Source organism: Ambystoma mexicanum, chromosome 3q (assembly GCF_040938575.1).
Source record: "Ambystoma mexicanum isolate Mex_15411 chromosome 3q, UKY_AmexF1_1, whole genome shotgun sequence".
NCBI lineage: Eukaryota > Metazoa > Chordata > Amphibia > Caudata > Ambystomatidae > Ambystoma > Ambystoma mexicanum.
This window is the reverse complement of record NC_090926.1, coordinates 1,107,866,107-1,107,886,367: the sequence shown is the minus strand read 5'-3', so window position 1 is coordinate 1,107,886,367 and position 20,261 is coordinate 1,107,866,107. Positions and strand designations below refer to the sequence as shown.

Genomic DNA, 20,261 nt, shown 5'->3' with positions numbered 1-20,261 from the left:
TAGGGACACAAAGGAGGGGTCCATCGTTGAGTTGTGTGCTTACGCACCATGTTCAATAACCATCCTATAACTTTGAGAATAGTTGTGTTTTTAGTTTTTTGGAAAACCTCTGAGGCCCTATAGGAGCTCATCTTACCTACCCTGTTTTGTTTATCAATAAATACATTGAACTATATGCCATTTGGTCCTTCAACACACAAGAGCCTCTTCTGTCTACCCAATCTGTAACCACCCACGCCTGCAGACAGACCTACAGCACATCTCGTTCAATACACAGTTTTTATTTCTTTGAAAAACAAAATCATTGATTTCTAACAGAAAACAGAAAAGGATCACACAGTCCAACAATGCTTTGACTCTGCAGCGCTAGTCACTCAGAAGCAGAACTCCTTCAATGCTACATCTGGTTCCGCCACTGAGTTCTAGCCTCATAGGACTAGGCCGAGGCCCCCTGGGGGACAGCGTGCAGGCCGGACAGCTATGGGCCGGGTTTCTGGAAGTGTCTGCTGTGCACACGGTGGATGAGGGTGAAGTAGTCCTCCCCGGGAGCAATCGGAAGAATGGGTGTTGGGGGTGAAAAGGCCTCGTCCTCCTGCAAGAGACAATAGGTCAAATCAGCACCGTCCAAAAGTATAAGACTCCTGTTGACAGAAATGAGAAACGAGCATTCTGCCAAGTAAAGAATTTGGGAAAAATAATGAAACACTACCATATGAAAAAAGACAATGCAGACAATGAAGATGTACGTAATTTAGAGCCATTAAATGGCAGTAAGAAAGCTATGCTCACATATGCAGACATGAACACAGCAATACACCAACCAAAACCATAAATAACACTTTGAAGGTTGCAATGGCGTGCAGCCGCAACACTATGGGCAGGAGAGAAAACCAATAGACCCATCGAGTTTACTATACACAACTGCTTTCCGGAAGGATTAATGCACAGATGAAGACTTATTTACCCCAATTAAATTGCTAGAAAACAGTGAAATATTGCACAAATGTGAAATGGCAAAAGCCTAAGCACACAAGTTCCTACCTGGATTTAAGTTCTCCAAACACTCGGATAATGATCAGACCATATTGGGCAATCCAGTCTCCAAAGAAGAAATGCTATCAACCCTGTTACTCCCAAAGTTAGGAGACTAGGCACTTCCAAGTGTTACTCTTTTGCCAGGATCCGATACCTTCCAATCCCAAATACTGACTGCTCCAGCCTTGGATCTGTGCCACTTAACAGTGCCCACAACCAGGTTGTTGCAAACAGCTCTGTGAGAAATCCTGCGTACATGCTTGTCTCAGTTAAATGCAAATCAGAAATTGGCTTGATGAAAACATAGACGGTAGAGATGCTCCCAGCCAGTTAATCAATCTATTGAATCTAGAATTAAGTAATTTTGTTGCGAGCTGTTGCAAGCTGTTGCAAGCTGTTGCAAGCTTAGTTACAGAGAGGGTGGCCCTGCATCCACTCAACCATAATTGGATTCGAGCCTAATTTTAGAAACTGCACAATGATGTGTTGGTCTGCTCAGAATTAACAGTACAACCTCAAACAACTTTCGGCTCTACAAATATAGCAGCCCCCTCCCTTCCACTTATTTGAACTTGTGATGGAATCTTTGGCTTAAGCCCGTGGGCGAAACATCCATCTATCCCACAGCGACAAATCATGGCATGCATCCACCCACTCAGCCCCACAACATCCCCTCACTTCCCTTCACTTTCCAGAGTTATGACAGCAAAGTAGTGCTGTATTTCTGGTTACTGTAAAATGCAAGTATAGGGATAGAACACTGCATACTATATGGCCCCAAAAATGTGTCATGCATTAATGGCCTCTGAAATGGGCCACTGAAGGTTCAGATATTAGGGGAAATATGCAGTTAATGGGGTGAACGACCTGGTTACATCTCATCTACTGTATACAACAAACTGCATGTAGTTTAAAAATGAATGGCAAAGATGAAACGCCAAAGATCAGACTTAATGCGGAAAACCGAGTACCATGCAAATACACAATTTCCCTCAAATGTTTTACAAGTGCAACACGATTCCGGTCAAGTGGCACAGCGAGTAGAGCGCCCGCTTTGACAACCCGTGCAGAGCCTGTTAACGCAGGTTCGAATCCCGGCGGGGCCAAACTCAGCCTTTCATCCTTCCGAGGTCGATAAATGAGCACCACACACCGTGGGTATAAGCAGCGCTCAGATACCTGAGGGTTTGTAGCGCTATATAAAAGCCTAATTATTATTATTTATTTTATTATTATTCCTCTACTTGGCCCCAAAAATGTACATTATATAACCAACATTTCAGTTTTACATTGTACAAGAGTAAAAGCAACATTTTCCAAGTCACACTACGATGCTTTCACCCCTAAATACCTAACAGTGGATCTACACAATGATCCTGAGCACAATAAAATTGTCTAATATTGGCTCAAGTGGCACCTCTGAACCAATACAATATTATGTCTAATAAAAATAAAAAAATTAAAGGGAAAGATCCTGAAACTGGGAGGCACCTGGTGACGGGGGCGTCAATTTCACTAGTGTATTTGGGGATGAGAGGTCCAGGCTGTGATGGGAAATCAGCGAAATGTCGGGAGTAGTCGAAGTGACAGCAATGATTTCCTGTGCACGTGTTACTGCAACTAATCACAGGAAGTGGCATTATCACATGGCCTTTGGCAACCCCTCAAAACCCTCCAGCTCTCGCTGGGGCATAGCAGACATCCCTGCAGACCCTGTCTGTGGTCCAGGCGTGGCCCAGTTATTCAGGGGTTCCGGTATGGATCAATGACTTTATAGATTCCAGGTGATGGTGGGCCCTGAGCACCATGTTACGGGGGGCCCACCCAGAGGGCGCAGGTTGGTAGAACAGCAGAGGAGAGCACAGGGTGATAGAACAAGTGATGGGTGAGAGATAGAATTAGAGAAAGCACAGGGAGCACAGGAATGAGAGGGAGAGAGCGAGATGTGAGAGAGCAGAGGATGGGAGTGGTCTGCGGGTGGGAGAGCAGCAGATGGGAGAGCGGACATAGAATGGAGTGAACACAGGCCAGGAAAGCACATGATGATGATGACATCATTTGCTATGTATATACCATGCACCAAAAACCTGAGTTGTCTTTCAGTGCTGTCTACGGATCCTATTATGACCCGACACAACGGCACTCAATTTATCAACCTTGGAAGGAAGAAGGGCTGAGTCAGCCTCGTCAGGATTTAACTTCAATTGAAATCTGCCATGGAAAGGTATCACGAAAACCATCAAGGCTACAGATGACTGAAATAACAACATCACTGCCAAGTATTGACTTAAGATATATATATATATAAGACAATAAGGGGTCCCACACATCAATGGTAATGGAGATATATCATGGCACTACCCTAAGGCAAGGGGGGAACATGCTTGCTAGTAGAAGACTTCTTAACATAATATCAAGAAGCCTGGGTAGGCATACCAGGCCAGAGGCTGAGAATATCTGTGCCAAAGGGAGTGAAAAGTCTAGGAGAGAGTTGCTTGCCATATCCCTGAGAATAACCAGAAGCTGCTCGCTTTAACCCTGTCTATTAGATTAGGGAAATCCTGATAAGTGCCCGGGCCCAACCATTTTCTAGCACTCCTGTGACTCTGCGGGTGGGCACCACTGTGCCAACATCCATAGCTGCTCCCCACAGTGCCAACATATCAGGGGTTACACCACAGCTGGCACCTGCTCATTGTGATTGATGGATGCACTGACTATCACCACTTCATAATTAAAGTGAGTCGGAGACAATAAGTGCCGGGGCTGAGGCCAAGCAAACACCCCCACAAATTAAGCAATGTCCATACGCCTTTCTAGTTAGCCATCCTGACACCTTTATAAAACAGTTGTTTTACAACCCAACCTGTGGGGTTTGGCTAATAAAGGTGTTGAACTGTGCTATTGTTCTCTCATGTCAGCTGTCGGTCCCTTTGTCACACACATTTAGAAGTGTGTTCCTGTGGCAGAAGGGCTGTAGTGGAGCTGTTCGCTGACATCCATTCATTTATTTATCTCTGTTTTATTGTCGGACTGCAGCAAAGCGAGCGGAGCGGAAAGAAGGGACTGAAGAAGCACAAAGCAGTCCTTCTTTTTCTTTGGTGTTAGTTCGGCACGAACATTATTAAAAGCGAAAGGTGAAAAGGACGCCTTTGCTTTGAATCAGCTGGACCTTCTCCCCAGCAACGTGCAAATCACGTAGACACCAGCTGGGCTTATCAGCACACCCAGTGCACCTTTGCGGCATAAGCCCTGTGGCAGAAGGGCTGTAGTGGAGCTGTTAAGCTGTTTCGCGGCTTTGGCGCGTGTAGCGCCATCTCTGACTTGTTGGGGGCTCCAAATCTGAAGATTGCATGACCACCTTCTACAGCTACAAACTGAGCTGTCCGGAGCGGGAGGAAAGGCGGAGAACGCCTCCAAAATCTAGAAACAACATCACCACTGTAAGCAACTAGTTACCGATTTATAGACATATGAAATCCAGCACCCGATTTCCATCTGCCCCCCCCCTTTTGATCACACCCCAAAATTCAACACAAATACTGAGAACATATCGGAGAAGGGAAATTTAGATAAAAGGGGAGAGGGCACCCAAGGTTAAAATCAGACTCGGGAAGTACTAACAACTAAACCCTCGGCGAGGGGCTGTCATTAGGAAATTTGGGGACCATAAACTCCCATCCAACTCAAACTTGACGGGAAGGCACTAAGAGAAAAGTAAAAAGAAAGCAAAGTGAAATAACGGACAAACAACAATTTAACATCTACATAATTACACCCATCTCCAACCTCTGCTCCTAGAATGAAACTAAGGAGCACAGTGCTTCTGGACTTAACAAAAGTACCAGAGTGGGACGGCTCCTACTTGGAGCCAGTGGCACACTCCACTACTGTAGGGTCACCTGCAGACAGGAGGGAGCAGGAACCCGCAATGAATAACCAACACTCAGTGGAGGCGCAAATACACACCCCCAATCCAAGATCAGAAGAGGAGAGAACTGTAAGCGGAAACCAGGTAGATTGTAGGAACCATTGGAAAAAAAGGCTGGAATACACAGTCACCACCAGAAACATACAGAAAAAAATAAAAGAGTATTTTGAAAAAAGTTTGAAAAAAGGAGGAGTAGAAGTCTAGATGAATTGGTGGAATACCCAACAAAGGACCCAATACAGCAGAGTGAAGAGGACGACATGAGGAAAAAATCAAGTGAAGAACAACAGACAACACAAGAAAGTATTGAAAGTGAGAGGGAAGCAGAAAGGCAAATCATTGAGACAAACAGTGGCAGCCCCTCAATGGAGAGTCCTAATAACGAACCCGCAGAAGAGGGAAGAGGAAAAAGGTGTGACCTAAGTCCCCCTAAAAGTGGGGCAACCTTGAGCACCCTCAACTATGTCCTAAACTCTTTGGTGTCAGTTTTCGAACTACTGAAAGGGGAAGTCCAATCCCAAGCAGGAATAGTTTTGGAACTAACCAACGAAGTAGCAAGATATGAAGCATCAATGGTTGGCCTCAGCAATGTGATAAATACCACAATAACTCCATCATTGGAAGAGATAAAAAAAAGTTTCCCTAAACCACAGAAAAGAAACAGCTCTTCTCCGCACCCTCTTGAAGGATCTTGGGAAAGCAGAAGAGTCTGGCAGAGACCAGATGCTGAAGGCTATGTGGAACTGGAATGAAAAACCAGCGCAAAAAGAAATAGGAATTCAGGCTGGACCTCAGCAACTTGATGATCAGGAAGATACCCCTTTATCAGAGTCAATAATAGAAGAGCTCTTAAAGACAGCCCAAATGATAGAAGAACATATTGGAAAGGAGACCAAAGACATGCAAAATGAAGGTAAAGAGGATCCTAAAGATGACTCAATCATAAGTTGGACCGAGGCAAATAATCAAAACTCTAGGAGAAGAAGGAACGCAAAAAAGAAAAAAAGAAAAACATGGAGCAGGAAAGATTCACTCACCTGACAAAAAAGCAAGAAAAGAAGTTACAAAACAACAACAGCCAAAAAAGGGAAAGGGAGAAAAAAGAAAATACACATGAAATCGGGGATAAGACACCACTGCAAAAGGGTAAAGTACCCCTGGATAAGGACCCAAAAAAAGGGCAAGATACATTAGAAGACAGCTTGGAAAACCAACCACAAAGCCAGAAGGGAAAGAAAAGCACAGGGCAGGATGCCACGAAGACATCAAAAATAACGGGCGTAAATGCAGGCTTACAAATTGAGAACCAAACCAAGCCCACGGAGGCAGTGGTGATTCCCATTAAAAAAAAAATGAAATTGGCTCCAATCTTTATCAAACAACTTAAAAAACAAACAGGCGAAACAGGGCCCAAAAAGAGAATGGCCCCGATATTAAAAAAAAAGAAAGTAACTTTTCCGGGACTGCCAAATTTGAATGACCAAGAGTCCTTTACCGAAGTGGCTATGAACCTGGGACACGGAAAATTTCAAACTATTCCAGAACCTGAAATAAGAAAAATCAAAGAGAGAGAAAAAGAACCCATAAAACAAAGGGTGGAAGAGAATAGGGAGTTGAGATGCAGTAGCATAGACATCCAAAAGGACTCCTTCACGGGATTCGAAGTCCCCAAATTATGGCTAAAGATGGCGCCAAAACGAGCAAAGACCAAATCCCTCAGTAGAATGGAGATATTATCCATAATAAAAAAAAACAGAAATCTCTACCTATTTTCTACAGAAGACCTTCAATATGTGAAATTTCAAGACCGTGCAAACTCGTTTTTAGTAGAAATAGGACTGAGCTCAACAAAAGCCCATGCCGCAATCCTAAAAGCAAACAAAGAACTAGAACAAGAAAGTCTAACCATATATACCTCTGATCCTAAAACAACCGAACCGCAGACAAATGAACAAGTTCGACAGAAGGAAATGGCCCAGAGGGAAGGGAAGTGCCCCTGGGACGCAAATGGAGAAGGAGAAAAAACACCTGAGAAGAGAACATCAATCCAAGAAGAAACACTGGCGGCCCTACCTGACATACTCACGCAAGTTCTGAAAAATATGGGCATAGGAACTCAGAACCTTTAGGCAGGAAGAGCTGAATGTGGTTAGCTGGAATACAAGAGGCTCCAGCACATTCAGGGCAAAAGAAGTGAAAAGCTATCTGCTGGAGAAAATGGTCATACTGGCTTTTCAGGAAACATGGCTAGTAAAGCCAATAGAAATAGAGGGATTTTCAACCTTTTGCCTACCAGCAAGCCAGAAAGCAAAAGGGAGGCCGGCGGGAGGTATAATAACGGCTATAAAAAACAGCACATTCAAACGTGCCACACAAATATGGAAAGATGAAAGTGGAATCCTGGCCTGCAAAATCCACTCCTCGGACAACCCAGAAGAAACCACCCTGATCGTGATTAACATATATTGGAACCCGGCATCCATCAAAATCCAACCCTTTCAGGACAAGCTAGCAGCAGTAATGGGGATGATCAAGACAGAATGGCAAGATGCGAAGATCATGCTAGTAGCAGATTACAACGCAGAATGCATATATCGTAAAAGGATCAAGGGGGCTGATGGCAAACAAACTAGATCAAATAAAGGAAAATCCTGGTTAGAATTCACCAAGTCTTGGTCCCTGCAAATTATGAATAACGCAAACCAAGGAGACGAACAGCCCTACACGACATGGCAAAGAGGAAAATCAGCCTCAGTATTGGACTATATATTTGTCAGCGAAAGCCTCTTCACCCGAAAATCAACACTAAAAATAAGTAATGAAGGAGGAAGTGATCATTCCAGACTGGAATTATCAATCATGTATGACTTGGGCATCACAAACTACGTTCATAACCAAGAATTAATGGGAACAAAAAGCAAAATAAGATAAAAAAAAATATGGACAAGGAGGGAGAAACCGCAACAAAAAATTACAAAACATGCCGGAACAGACAGCTGATGAGATAAGCAACCCAGATAAGTTTGTGAACACTCTATGGCCACTTCTCCCCCCAAAGGAACCATCAAACAGTGGGAAATACACACATCTCCATAGTTTTGATGAAGAAACAAGGCAAAGGAAAAGATCTCTGAGAAAAACAATCAGAGACCTGAAAAGTTAAAAACTTAATAGTGAAGAATATTCCCAGCAACTGAAAATAATCAGAAGAAACTACAAAGCTCGGACAAGGAACCATAAATATATTCTTCACCAAAATGAGGGGGAGAAGTTGTTAAAACTAGCCTCGTCATCGAGAAGTTTCTGGTCATTGATACGAGAACTAGAACCAAACTCCAGCAGCACATTATGCAATCTGGTCATAGAGAGAACCTGGGTGGAATACCTCACAAAACGCTTTGGAAAGACATTAAAAGAACAAACCTGCCCGCCCTTAGATAAAGGTTGGGAACTACAAATCGAGGAGAAGGAAATTGTGGAAATCATAACAAAAGCCTCACTATAAAGAGCAGAAGGGCCTCACCTACCAAGTACTGTGGGAAAACCCGAGGTTGTGGGCCAAGCTACTGAGAAGGCTCTTCAGGGAGATATTGAAACAAAAGAGTTTTCTACCATCGTGGAAAACTGCTTTAATCATACTACTCTTCAAGGAGGGCGACAGGGTAAATCCATCAAACTATGGACCCATCGCCCACCTAGACATTGACAGCAAAATATTCATGAGATTGCTACTGAACGAGCTCTCGACCTGGACAGAACAAAAGGGGGTACTATCTAGATGCCAAACAGGCTTCAGAAAAGGTCTATCAACGGCCCTAAATGGCGCCCTATTAAACATCCTTAGCGAAACAACAAGGAGCAACACCCCTATATGGAGCCTGGATAGACCTCTCTAAGGCCTTTGATCAGATCAACAGAACCAGACTATGGCATAAACTTAGAAAAAAGGGAATACCTGAGTCATTGTTATCAATGTTAATGGAACTGCACAGGAGAACAAGCATAAGAGTACGTTTAGATAACAACGGTCTCCTCTCTGAGGCAGTCCCAGTGGAAAGAGGGGTAAGACAGGGTTGCTTGGAAGCTCCCACCTTCTTCAACCTGTTCCTAGCAGATATAGGAGAAAATTTGAGACCATTCGCATTGGCAAGCCCAGTCATAAATGGCAGGAAAATATTCTGGCTTGTCTATGCAGACAACATCATTCTGCTGGACAGCACAGCCATCGGATTGGAAAGACTGTTGGATGGTCTGGGTAAATATGCCGGGGAGAACGGGCTGATAATAAATCCTAAGAAATCAAGGATACTAGTATTCAAACATCCAAGGAAAACAACCTTATACAAGCATTGGACCTTGGACGGGCAAAGAATTCCCAAAGTTGAAGATCTTAAATATTTGGGATATATGATCTATGCCAACCCAGCCATTTACAAAGTTGAGAGAGACATTATCTCCAAAGTTCAAGTGTTAATCCCCCACCTGATCAAAATCAGGACCAGATTCTGTAAATTCTCAATTGTCCCAATGATAAAGTATTACCTGAGTAAAATAGTTCCAGTCTTGTTATACGGAATAGAAGATAAACCACAACTATGGAACTTTAATTGGGACAAAATAGAAGGAAGAATCTGGAAAAAAGCCCTAAATCTACCATAGTGCACATCAGGGGGACAGTTACGATTTGAATTAGGTTTGAAATCGTTGAACTGCATGGCAGACTGGAAGCTAACATCCTTCTATAGAGAAATTATAAAACCCAAAAAAGGACATCTATATGAAGAGATTAACGAGCATCACAAGAAATTAAGGTCTGAAATTCTACAGACCCTGGACAAAAAAATAAAAGTCGTCATATCAAGAACTGAGTCAAACATGGAAACCCTGATGGATAATCCATTGAAAATAAAGCAGCAGTTGGTAACATTTGATTGGATAAAAACTATAGAAGAAACAAGATCTACAACATCAATGAACACCTTTCTGACAGTGGATAAAAAAATAGGCACACTTCCAAAGTACCTAGAAAAATTTCCAGACGTAAACGTCAGAAATTATTTTCTTAGAGCAAGAATGAATATTCTATTAACGGGGGAAATTCTGAACATTCAGAAACAGTTGGAAAGAGCAGTGATCTATTGTAAAGACTGTGCAATCCCAGGAAATCAAACTCTAAAGCACCTGCTCATCGAATGTAAGGGAACATGGGGCCTGCGACTGAAAAAACTAGGAAGATTCGCAGAGAGAACCGAATGGCTGACATCGGAAAACACCTGGCATAGAATAATAGCAGGCCACGAGATCCAGCTAACGGCGGCAGTGGTGAACTTTCTCCCGTCCCTACACTTGTTATAGAGGAACAAAAACTACTATTCTTCCCCTCCCTAAGAGGGGTAAGAAAATTGTTTATTTTACCTATTAAGGTTTTACAAGAATTTCCACTCGTTTTTATTTTTCTTTCTTTCCTTTTCTTCTTCCTTTAAGAATTGATTTTTAGTAAAAGAAATTGTAAAGGTTTTCTTTTTCATGTCTGTCAGACAGAATCTGTAGACCATATACAATAAAAAAAAAAACTAAAAAAAAACAAGGCCAACACAAGGGTTCCACCTACACAAACCTCAGACTTTGCAGGTGGTTAGACTGTACTCTGATCCTAGCCAAGCTCCCATGACAAGCTACTCCTGGGAGCGATCTGTACAATGGTGAGAATAGTGCAGTGCCCCCTGGAGGTAGGACCCTAGTGAAAACAAACGTGCACCTAGAGGTACCTATGGGCGAATCCACGTCAGGGTTGTCTACAAACCACTATATGGATGTTGGAGCCGGAATGCTAGACAGGGATTATGGGCTGGAATGTCATGATCATCATGACAGTCAAGTCAATGGCAGCTTTATTCTGGCATTTAGCCATAAGGTAATGGCACATACAACATAACAATCCATGCAATCTAAACAGTAATCACCTATGCAGAAGAGAATGTTAAAACAATTACATTCTAAAATACATCAAGTTGATAATACAATTATATAAAGTGGCAGTGCAGCTCTATTTGACTGCTGCTGGTGAGTAGCAACACTTAAAAAAAAGCCACAGCCTTGTACTGATATACAATAAACACAATTAACAACCTAAAAACTGTTCTATAAAATGTAAATGAACCTCCATTGAAACTACATAATATATTGAATGCACCACCAGTGTAAAAGCTGACAGCAGGATTACATCTCCTAATAGCCTACACATAACTAGGGTGATAACCTAGCAAAAAATAGATTTACTAAATAGTGTTCCTTTAAACTAGTGTGAGGCAGGCATAGTATCAAGAGAGACACAGACTCAAAGGTAACAATTCCATAACCTTTATTTAAAACAGTATCAGGGTTGGTGTAATACCTATCTAGCCCTAACTCTAAAGGGAGTGTTCCCTCAACTGATGTTTCTAATGGCCGTCAGTGTCTGAAAGTCCAAAACCAAAATCTGTCTGTGTCTAAACCTATGCTTGCACTCACTCTTTGACAAAATGTGATAGAAAGTCTCTTTACAGAAAATACTGATAAAAAAAATTTAATCCAAGGCTGGTTCCAGGTGGTCTTCTCACCAAGTGTAGTTCTGTCAATGTAATCAAAGTTTTCAGTACAATCAAAAAGGGTTCTTCGTTAACCCTTCTGCACAGTGTTCTTGCAATATTTTCAAACAACTTTCAATGTCTTGGTTTCTTGGGATTCCCTTCCCCAAGTTTCGATTCTCCTCCAAGTTTCAAACAAAAACATAACACAACACAGTTCCTCTTAGGCTTCTCAGAGTTCCCTTTCTCAAGCTTCTGCCTCTCTGTTTCAAAAATAAGTATTCAACTTTGTTAGGCCTCTCAGGGTTCCCTTCCCCAAGCTTAGGCCCCTCTGGTTTCAAACACAAGTTCAGCTTGTCAGGATGTACCTTTCTGTCATATACAGATTCTTTCACATATAATCCTTACATGGGTTATAATCAGAGGCTTTTGAAAACGCCAGGCTCTTTCCTCCTCTTCAGCGCGATCACTCGGATCTGCAGCCCCTCTCTTTATTTCCTTTACATGTTTTACACTTCAACCTTTCATCTTCAGGTGCTTCCGGCACCCCTTTTATCTCTCTGTGTTTTATCTCACTTTGGCTTGCCCACTTGCACCATTTTATGCTTTGCTTTCTCAGTGCTGTGCCTCTTGCACACTTCCTTCTTTTTCTCTTGCACACTTGTACCTTTCCTTTGACCTTCGGGTCGCTTGCACCCTTTTCTACTCTTTCGGGTCTCTCAACCCTTTCCTTGCTGTCGGGTTGCTATTACCCGTTTCATCAGTTTCCTCTTGCCTTTCTTTATCTTCATTCTTCTAGCACCTTTCTCTCGCTTTCCGCTCCCTTTATGCTTTCGCTCTCACTTTTGCTCTCGCTTTTCACTCTGTGCTGCTTTACAAATTTTGTATTTCTCTTTTTCCGATCCAGCAAGTCGCACACTCCTGAGTTTCTCTCTCTCTCTCTCTCTTGCTTAGAACTCACTCAGTAGCATAGCACTGGTGAGCGGTCTCTTCTGGGGGTATGGGGTCAAGATCAGGATTTCACCACATGCCCCTCAGATACCCTTGGGACTGGCACACGTACCAAGGAAACAAGCATTTATTTATGTGAACACTGCCAGCAGGAGACAGGCTGCCTCACTCCGGCTCCCTGGAGACACAGCTCCCTAACCACGCTGCAGCCCCTCACAAACACCGGGCTAACATCTCAGTACGCCGTTCTCCTCTGGGTCCTCCAGGCTTATCTCCATGCGGCTCAATGCTCCTTGGCTCTTCCGGTCCAGTCAGCACCCCAGCTCGCACTTCTGTTCATGGAGAACCACACCTTTTATAGTTAAAAGGAGAGTGAAGTGGCGTTAGATGTGAGGGGCATTATTAAATGCCTGACACTGCTTGACTCTATTAGTGGGACAACCTAATGGAAGTTGGTAGAAGTCTGCTCTCTGTTTCTGAAGGTGTTTTTCATAGGAGCATCCAAGACAAGAAATAAAAGAAGAGTCCACTTTAAGAAACCACAGTGACTTTTATGCACCTGCATCTTACATTTTAAATACATACAATTTATTGTACACTGACATTGTTGCTGAAACCCTTTTGCCTGAACACCATTGCTTATAAACCCTTTCTTATCAAATGTATGCATTCTCTTGATTAGTTTTATTTATTTATTTATTTGTTTATTTGTAATGCGCCGGTGCCTGCAGCCAACAGGGGGCGGAAGAAGGAGGAAAATCAGGGTCAATTACAGTGATTTGGCACATAAGAATTCATTAATTCATTCACAGAGTACTGTTTTCAGACATTTCCTAAATATAGCATGATTACTATCCGCATGAAGGTCTTTAGGGAGTTTATTCCGTACACATGCTGCTTCTGACTGGAAAGACCTACCAAGGCCTTTCGAACATTTACTCTTTGGGCCAACCAGGTGTATGGAGTCCCTAGATCTGGTCATTCTCTTGGGGCTAGAAACACTAATGGAATCTTTTAGGTATCTGGGTGCTTGACCATAGAGAAATATATGCACCACTGTGCAAACCTTAAAGCGAATCCTGGCTTCCACTCGGAGCCAGTGCAGGTTTCTCCTATGAACCAAGATTGGCTCATGTCTCGGGATGGTTGTTACGATGCGCACAGCATCGGTTTGTAAGATCTGAAATGTTCTCAAACTGCTTTTATTCGCACCGGCTAGCAGCGCACTACATTAATCTATTCTTGGCATAATCAATGCACAAACCAGTGGGATACAGTGGTTTCTGAGACGAAGGGCTTCACCAGCTTAAATAATCTCAAGTGTTTTACTGGTGATGTTATACACCTGCGCGTCTGCGTTAAGGGAGGCCTCAAGTTGGGAACAAGCCTGAGAGGAGCAGAAAATGTAAAGTTCAGTCTTGGCCACGTTCAGGCACATTCCATTGGCAGCCATCCAGTTTTGGATGGTTCCAGAAGTCAAAGAAATCCACTCTGAATCTTTTTCATATTCTCCACTAATATTTATAATCAGCTGAGTATTGTCAGCATAATTAGAAAAGTGCACTCCTAGTTTGGCTAGGAGGTGGCATAGCGGGCGACAGTAGACATTAAAGAGAGCTGGTCAGAGGGAAGCGCCTTAAGGCACTCTATAGCCCCGCCTGTTTAGTTTAGAGCATGCTTCGCCCTATACAACTTTAGACATTCTATTATGGAGAAAAGATTTGATCCAGGAAGCGGTTTTGCTAGAGCAGTCACCTATATTATTATGGTGGTCGATACGTTTTTTTATGATCCACAAGATCAAAGGCTGCTGAAAGAAGATCTAATAATATCAGCAGCCCAGCTTTGCAGTTGTCCATGATTTTAAACATCTCTGCATGTAAGTCCACCAAGGCACTTTCTGTGCCATGATGAGATCTGAACCCAGACTGTCTGGGATGGCAAACTTCAGATTTCTCCAGGTGTTCCTGTAATTGAAGTGTAGCCACTTTGTCTACCACTTTCATCAGTAAAGACCCGTTTGTGATAGGCTTGTAATTAGAGTACACCTTCGGATCCAGTCCTAACTTTTTCAACAGCGGGGTGACTGCTAAGTTATTCAAAATGTAACCTTTTGTGTGTATGCTAGCACTATCCCCGAGAAGCACACCCTATCCCTATAGGGTCATGCTGTCCCTAGGTCACAGCTGGTGTGCCGCCTATCTAATAGGAAAAGGCAGAGAAGTTCTATCCCTATCTCTACAATGTGTGATTTTCCAACATGGTTAAGAAACACAACAACAATGGTTGAGCCAGACTTATTGCATCATGAACATTTCAAGGGGAAGCATTTCCTTACGGCCAGATGCCGTTTTCTTGTTATTCACCCCCACAGAAGTGTGTTCAGTCTGTATAAGTCAGTTGGTATAGTATGGTTCAACAAAGCTAAAAACAAACTAAAAAAATATATACTTATTGTTTTTGGATCTATCTTGTCAGATCCATTTTTTGTGTGGCCTCGTAACTAGTAATGTCCCAGTACTGCATTGGTTCCGTATTCAGCTTTTTTTTTTAAAATCCAGTGACAACTGGAGCATGTCGACAATTTCAAAGTCGGATTTCCGACAAGCCGATATTGAATTCCTTATATCGTACGACGCGTTGCTCGAGCAGGCACTACACTGACTGGTTGTGAGCAATGCCGCAGCAGGAAGGAAGGTACGCTTCTCTGACGCCACTACCTGTACCTTATTATCAGCAGGGAGACGGCAGGAATATAAAGCATGAAGAAAAGTCCCCCTAATTCCAATGGAAGAACATGAATTTGGAGTCTGTGGTCAGCAAAGGACTGCCCCTCCTTACTTGAAGGACTATATTATTGATAACACATAATATAAATAAAGGTCCTGAAGAAGATGACAATACCCCTGATGTCATCGAAACCGGTCGACCATACTACAGTTTGATATCCCAGAAGGAAACCGGGGGTACGATATACGGAATTCAATATCGGCTTTGAAATTGTCGACATTCTCCAGTTGTCTACTGGGTTGGTAAGATAGCTCAGTGGGTTGAGCACTCGCTGCTGCGATCTATGTGTGATCTTCAGGTCGTAAGTTCAAATCCCGGCAAGGCCAACTCAGCCTTTCATCCTTCCGAGGACGATAAATGAGTACCAACTTTGGTTGGGATGATATATGTATGTAAATATGTTCTCTGTAAAGCGCTTTGCCTTAAGGGGCTATATAAATAACAAATCATTATCATTATTGTTCTCCTCCTATAACTTTCTTCTCACAGTCACCAACCTCCTCTTTCTTATATCCTTCAATCACCCCCTGTTGTGGTTTCACTACCTCCTCCTATCTTTGTCTACCAACCTTTTTTCACCATACTGGACCTTCTCCTCCCAGTGTTCTCCACTCATGCCTCTCTTACCAACTCTGTTCTCTGTAAATAACACTACCTCCTCCTTGGCTTTAAAAATTATCTACTCATGGTTGTCACAAACCTTCTCCTTATGTACACCTTTCTCTGTTAAATCACATCTTTCAAAAATCTGCAGGACTCCGCCTCATAACATCTCCTGATGTTTCCTCGGGATCTTGACCAACTTTCACCTTAGTCTCCCCAAAACACGCCTCATGGTTCCCTACCTCCTTTTCTGTAACTTTTCCTGCTTCCGTTTTCTGCTTATCAAGTGTTAAGATGGCCTGGAAAGTCTCAAATAACACAGAGGTTCTGGAGCTAGTTCACACCGGACTGAATAATGGAAATAGACAATGTGCAAGGCAAAACCCAGCTTTATTATCATCAAAATATAGCAGGGACAGCATTCAAGCATTGAATTCTTGGCGCTCTCGACATGCGTATCAAAAACAATGGTTTACATATTCAACATTTTTAATAACTGACATCATACTGTAATCTTAGTTCTCAAAACCTATGAGGAATGGGGATTGGCTAATAGTGGTGATTACATATGCATAAGTTAAAATTAAATAACTAATTGAACAATGCTTGCCTTATGGCTCTTCTTGCAACCACCTCGAAATTGATAATGGTAAAAAGACATACTTTCTGCAATATTTAATTAGTTGGTACCGTACTTCAATGGCAGCGTAACATTGTAGATTTTCATTGGTTGGCTTCTTACTTACCAACCTTTGACAGATGGCAGGTCATCAAGACATGAGCCAGACAGGAGTAGGGGGAGAGAGGTCCATGGGCTGCTTTCCTTTCAATTAAAGCAGATGCCATCCCTCATTTCTATGCCATGAGCCAGGGTGATCTCTTTGTATTTGGTCTTGTGTGGCGACTCATGTCTGGCGATATGTGTAAGGAGTGAGGCAGGTGCTCTATCTGGGTTCATTGCTAATTAATAGAGAGTGTTCTTCAATTATGGGTCATGTGTGATGGGACCGTGCTTGGAATGATTTCACCCTTCATTTATTGGGAATTTAGCTAATATTGATGCAAGTGTTATGACACTGCAGCCATTCTTGAATTATTCTTCATGGAATCATTTGGCTTATAGTTGTCCTGCACCTGGATTACAAAGGCTGGTGTACTCTTATGAAACTTTAATTAATCTGGGAGTATCCTTCTTGCGTCTCGGGAAAATTGGTATCTCGTGCTTTCACTGCACTGTCTTGACCCACCCTTATTTCGCGGTAACCTTGGCTGGGGTTGCTAACTCCTTCCTGATTTGCACAAATCTGTATTTTTGTGATTTCAGCCTTTTGAGTCTTCGTGAAGCCTTGAAGCCTTTTGTTTAATTAGATGGATGTTGTGGCTTCCATTTTGGAAAAGATGGCTGCCTGTTACTGTTGTCTGTCTATGTTAGTGACCTATATTCGTGTGTCGTTCATGTTGCATTCAGCTTATACATTGCTTATGTTAGGATATTTCATGTTTTATGGATGCTATGTTAATATTCTTCATGTATAAGTGCATATGTTACCTAGTGTCTACGTTCTTCATGTTGAGTGCACATATGCTTTGTGTCTATTGCATGCATATGTATTGTCACAACGTTAGTTTGGTTGCTCATGCCATCTTCAGCTTAGATCGTGCCCATCTCCTGCTGTACCTTCCTGGGATAAGGGCAGTGCTGTTGTCTTAGAGAGTTATGTTTCTCATTTGACGACACTAGGGAGTGGGAGGAGCAGAAGCTATGGATGACATAGTGATCTACCTCTCAACACAAGCTCCCAGGGCCAGTTCAGGGTCTGAAGGCTGCAAACAAAAGACTGATATTGCAGAGGCTGCCCCTGAAGGATTGGCCTCATGGCTCCTCCTCGCTCCATGTTCATTTAAAAAAAGCCCCCCCCCTGCTCAGCCCTTCTACTGCACAACCCTGCCGCCCTACTCCCCCACCACTTATCTGTACCGGCCAACAGTGGCCTCCTCCAATGTCACGCCATATTGCTTCCCTGGAAATCTGACACAATGTGTGGCATACATGGTGACATACCTTTTAGTGTGTCAGGCTTCCACGAAGAATCCTGAAGACTACAATTGCCAGGGATGTCACTGCCTTCAGCTTGCATACTCCTGACTGTTGCGCCAAACTCCTTCCTCTTACTATATCCCTACTCCTTTCCTCTCTCAATCTCACTCCCAGGACCAACCTCTTTTTCTCCAATGCTTTGCGCTGTGTATTGTGCGATTTGCCTCCTGGTGATTGGTGCACTTGACCTAGGTCATGTGGTTGCCTGGAGGGCTTGGCTAAATCTACATAGAGGTAAGCCACCATTTTGAACTGGCCTTCTTACTTGGTTTGGGTCTCTGTTACTACCTAGAAAAGCTTCTGCTCTAGCTGTGTATGCTCCATACAGTGAACAACCTTCACTGTAACTCTGTTGGATTCAGTGGGTAAGAGTGATGTATTATTCCGGTTTATTTGTGTATTTGCTGCTTAGGACCACAGTGGGCCAACAGTCCTTTGCAACGTTTGTATCCCACGCTGCCGATGGACTGCAATTTGGCAATGCAGGATCCAGCATGGGCTCAGGAAATGTAGGGAACCATGTCTGATGTTGTCTCTCTCTTGCTGTGAGTGTTTTCCACATATACATGATGGCTATTTTTACCACAAAGCAGCAATGTGTCAAGTGTCAGCTTGGGATAATGAATAAACCTTTGCTAGTACCATTTTCTCTTCACTGCGGGTGCCTGCACACATTCAGCATTGCTATTTTGTAACCCTGTTTGAGGAATCAGACTTATCTTCAATGCCGGTGGGACCCTGGGTGGTTTGTGCTTTTTCTTTGAATCATTGTAATGGGGTTCTAATAGTTTAATGAGCACTAAAGAACATTCTCCTGCTTTTCAGCCCCTTCAGTTGTATGCTGAGCTGTTCACTGGCTGAGCGGTCAGCGTACCCTACCGTAGAGCGATCACTCAGTTGCAGTGGTCTAGGCTTATCCCATGTACCGCCGCCTTGTCCAATAACATCTATCCTGGGGGTGGCTTCCACCACAATTGACTACCCTTCTATCAGTCCCCAAAGTTAGGCAGGGGACTTTGTCACAGTCACCCACCTGCAGAGGAAAGTGGAACTCCTAAGGCAGGGTTGCCCACAAGCTCAGTGATGCGCTAGGCAGAGTGCGTCAGAGGGGATCTCTTAGAGGCACGCCCAATTCACCAACCTCATGTGCATCATGGAAACTAGGGTAGCCATTGCACGCTCCATAAAACTCTAGAGAACACCTTTCCAGGTGACCCTATGTGACCAGTCAGGAATGAGAGGTGGACACAAGTTTATGTTGTTCTAAAATTCAGACATTTTATTAAACAAAAATGGTTGGAAAAAATGCCTCTCTTACCCTATTCTGCAGAGGAATTTCCCTGCCTAGAAACTAAAACTAAAGATCTGTCTGGGTCAAGTAGTCAATAACTTAAAAACCGTCCTCGTGTCCAAAACATTCTAAGCTGACCCTCACCCTAGAAACAAAACAACATGGGGTGCAAGGAAATGTCTTTTAGCTTGGTATTTGCAAAACATGTTCAAAATCAAAAATATAAGGATGACTCCAACAAAAGACCCTTGGATACAGAGGGTGGTTCCCTTCCCCTGGATGTTTAGATAGGATGGCAAAAGTGTCTCTTTATCCAACAGTTCCTTATGTGTCTTTGTACTGGACTCAAAAGGTTCTGGTGAAAATAATAAACTCCATGACAGTCTTTCTTTAGCTTGGTCAAACAATAAATCCCATGACTGTCTTTCTTTAGGTCTTCTTGCAATTCTTGCAGATTTCCGGGTGTGCTCCTCTGCCAGGAATCCTTCTATGGGCTTTCTTTTCCGATCCCCTCCTGCCAGGTATCTTCCCACAATGTCAGAAACTTTATATAACTTCAGCTGCATTGTTTTCCTGTTGGCCAGGACTTCTTATTTGTTTCACTGTTCTTTTCACTATACCACAGTAGCATATATCTTGAGGTACTTTATATTTTTGCCTATGGTAACACTTCCTTTAGCTTTCTCCCACATTAGCATCTCATGCATCTGTATTTGCTTGGGGTTTGCGTTTGCACTTTGTCTCATCAGCATTCAGATATACTGCTTTTTGGATATTGAATTAATATCGGGGATTGTCTGCATTCAAACCACTTTTGAATATTGTCCATATCAGCAATATCATGACATTCAGTAATTCGGCTGCAGGTGTATCGATACACCCCGGGGACCACAACGACTTTGGGCAGACTCACTGGTCACTCATGGCGTCTCCGACTCTTGGTGTGGCTTGCAATGAAGCTTCCTCACTGGGTCAGCTTCTTACATGGTTCAGACG

General features: G+C 43.0%; 1 protein-coding gene across 1 annotated transcript in view; it reads right to left on the bottom strand.

Moving 5' to 3' along the window:
* Window positions 1–262: 262 nt before the first annotated feature.
* Window positions 263–20,261, bottom strand: part of PCP2 (Purkinje cell protein 2) — a 232,842-nt gene continuing 212,843 nt past the window's right edge. Inside the window, exon 4 of the mRNA XM_069603866.1 lies at window positions 263–592. Coding sequence (XP_069459967.1) covers window positions 479–592 — 114 coding nt within the window. The 3' untranslated portion in view covers window positions 263–478. The remainder of the gene's footprint in view (window positions 593–20,261) is intronic.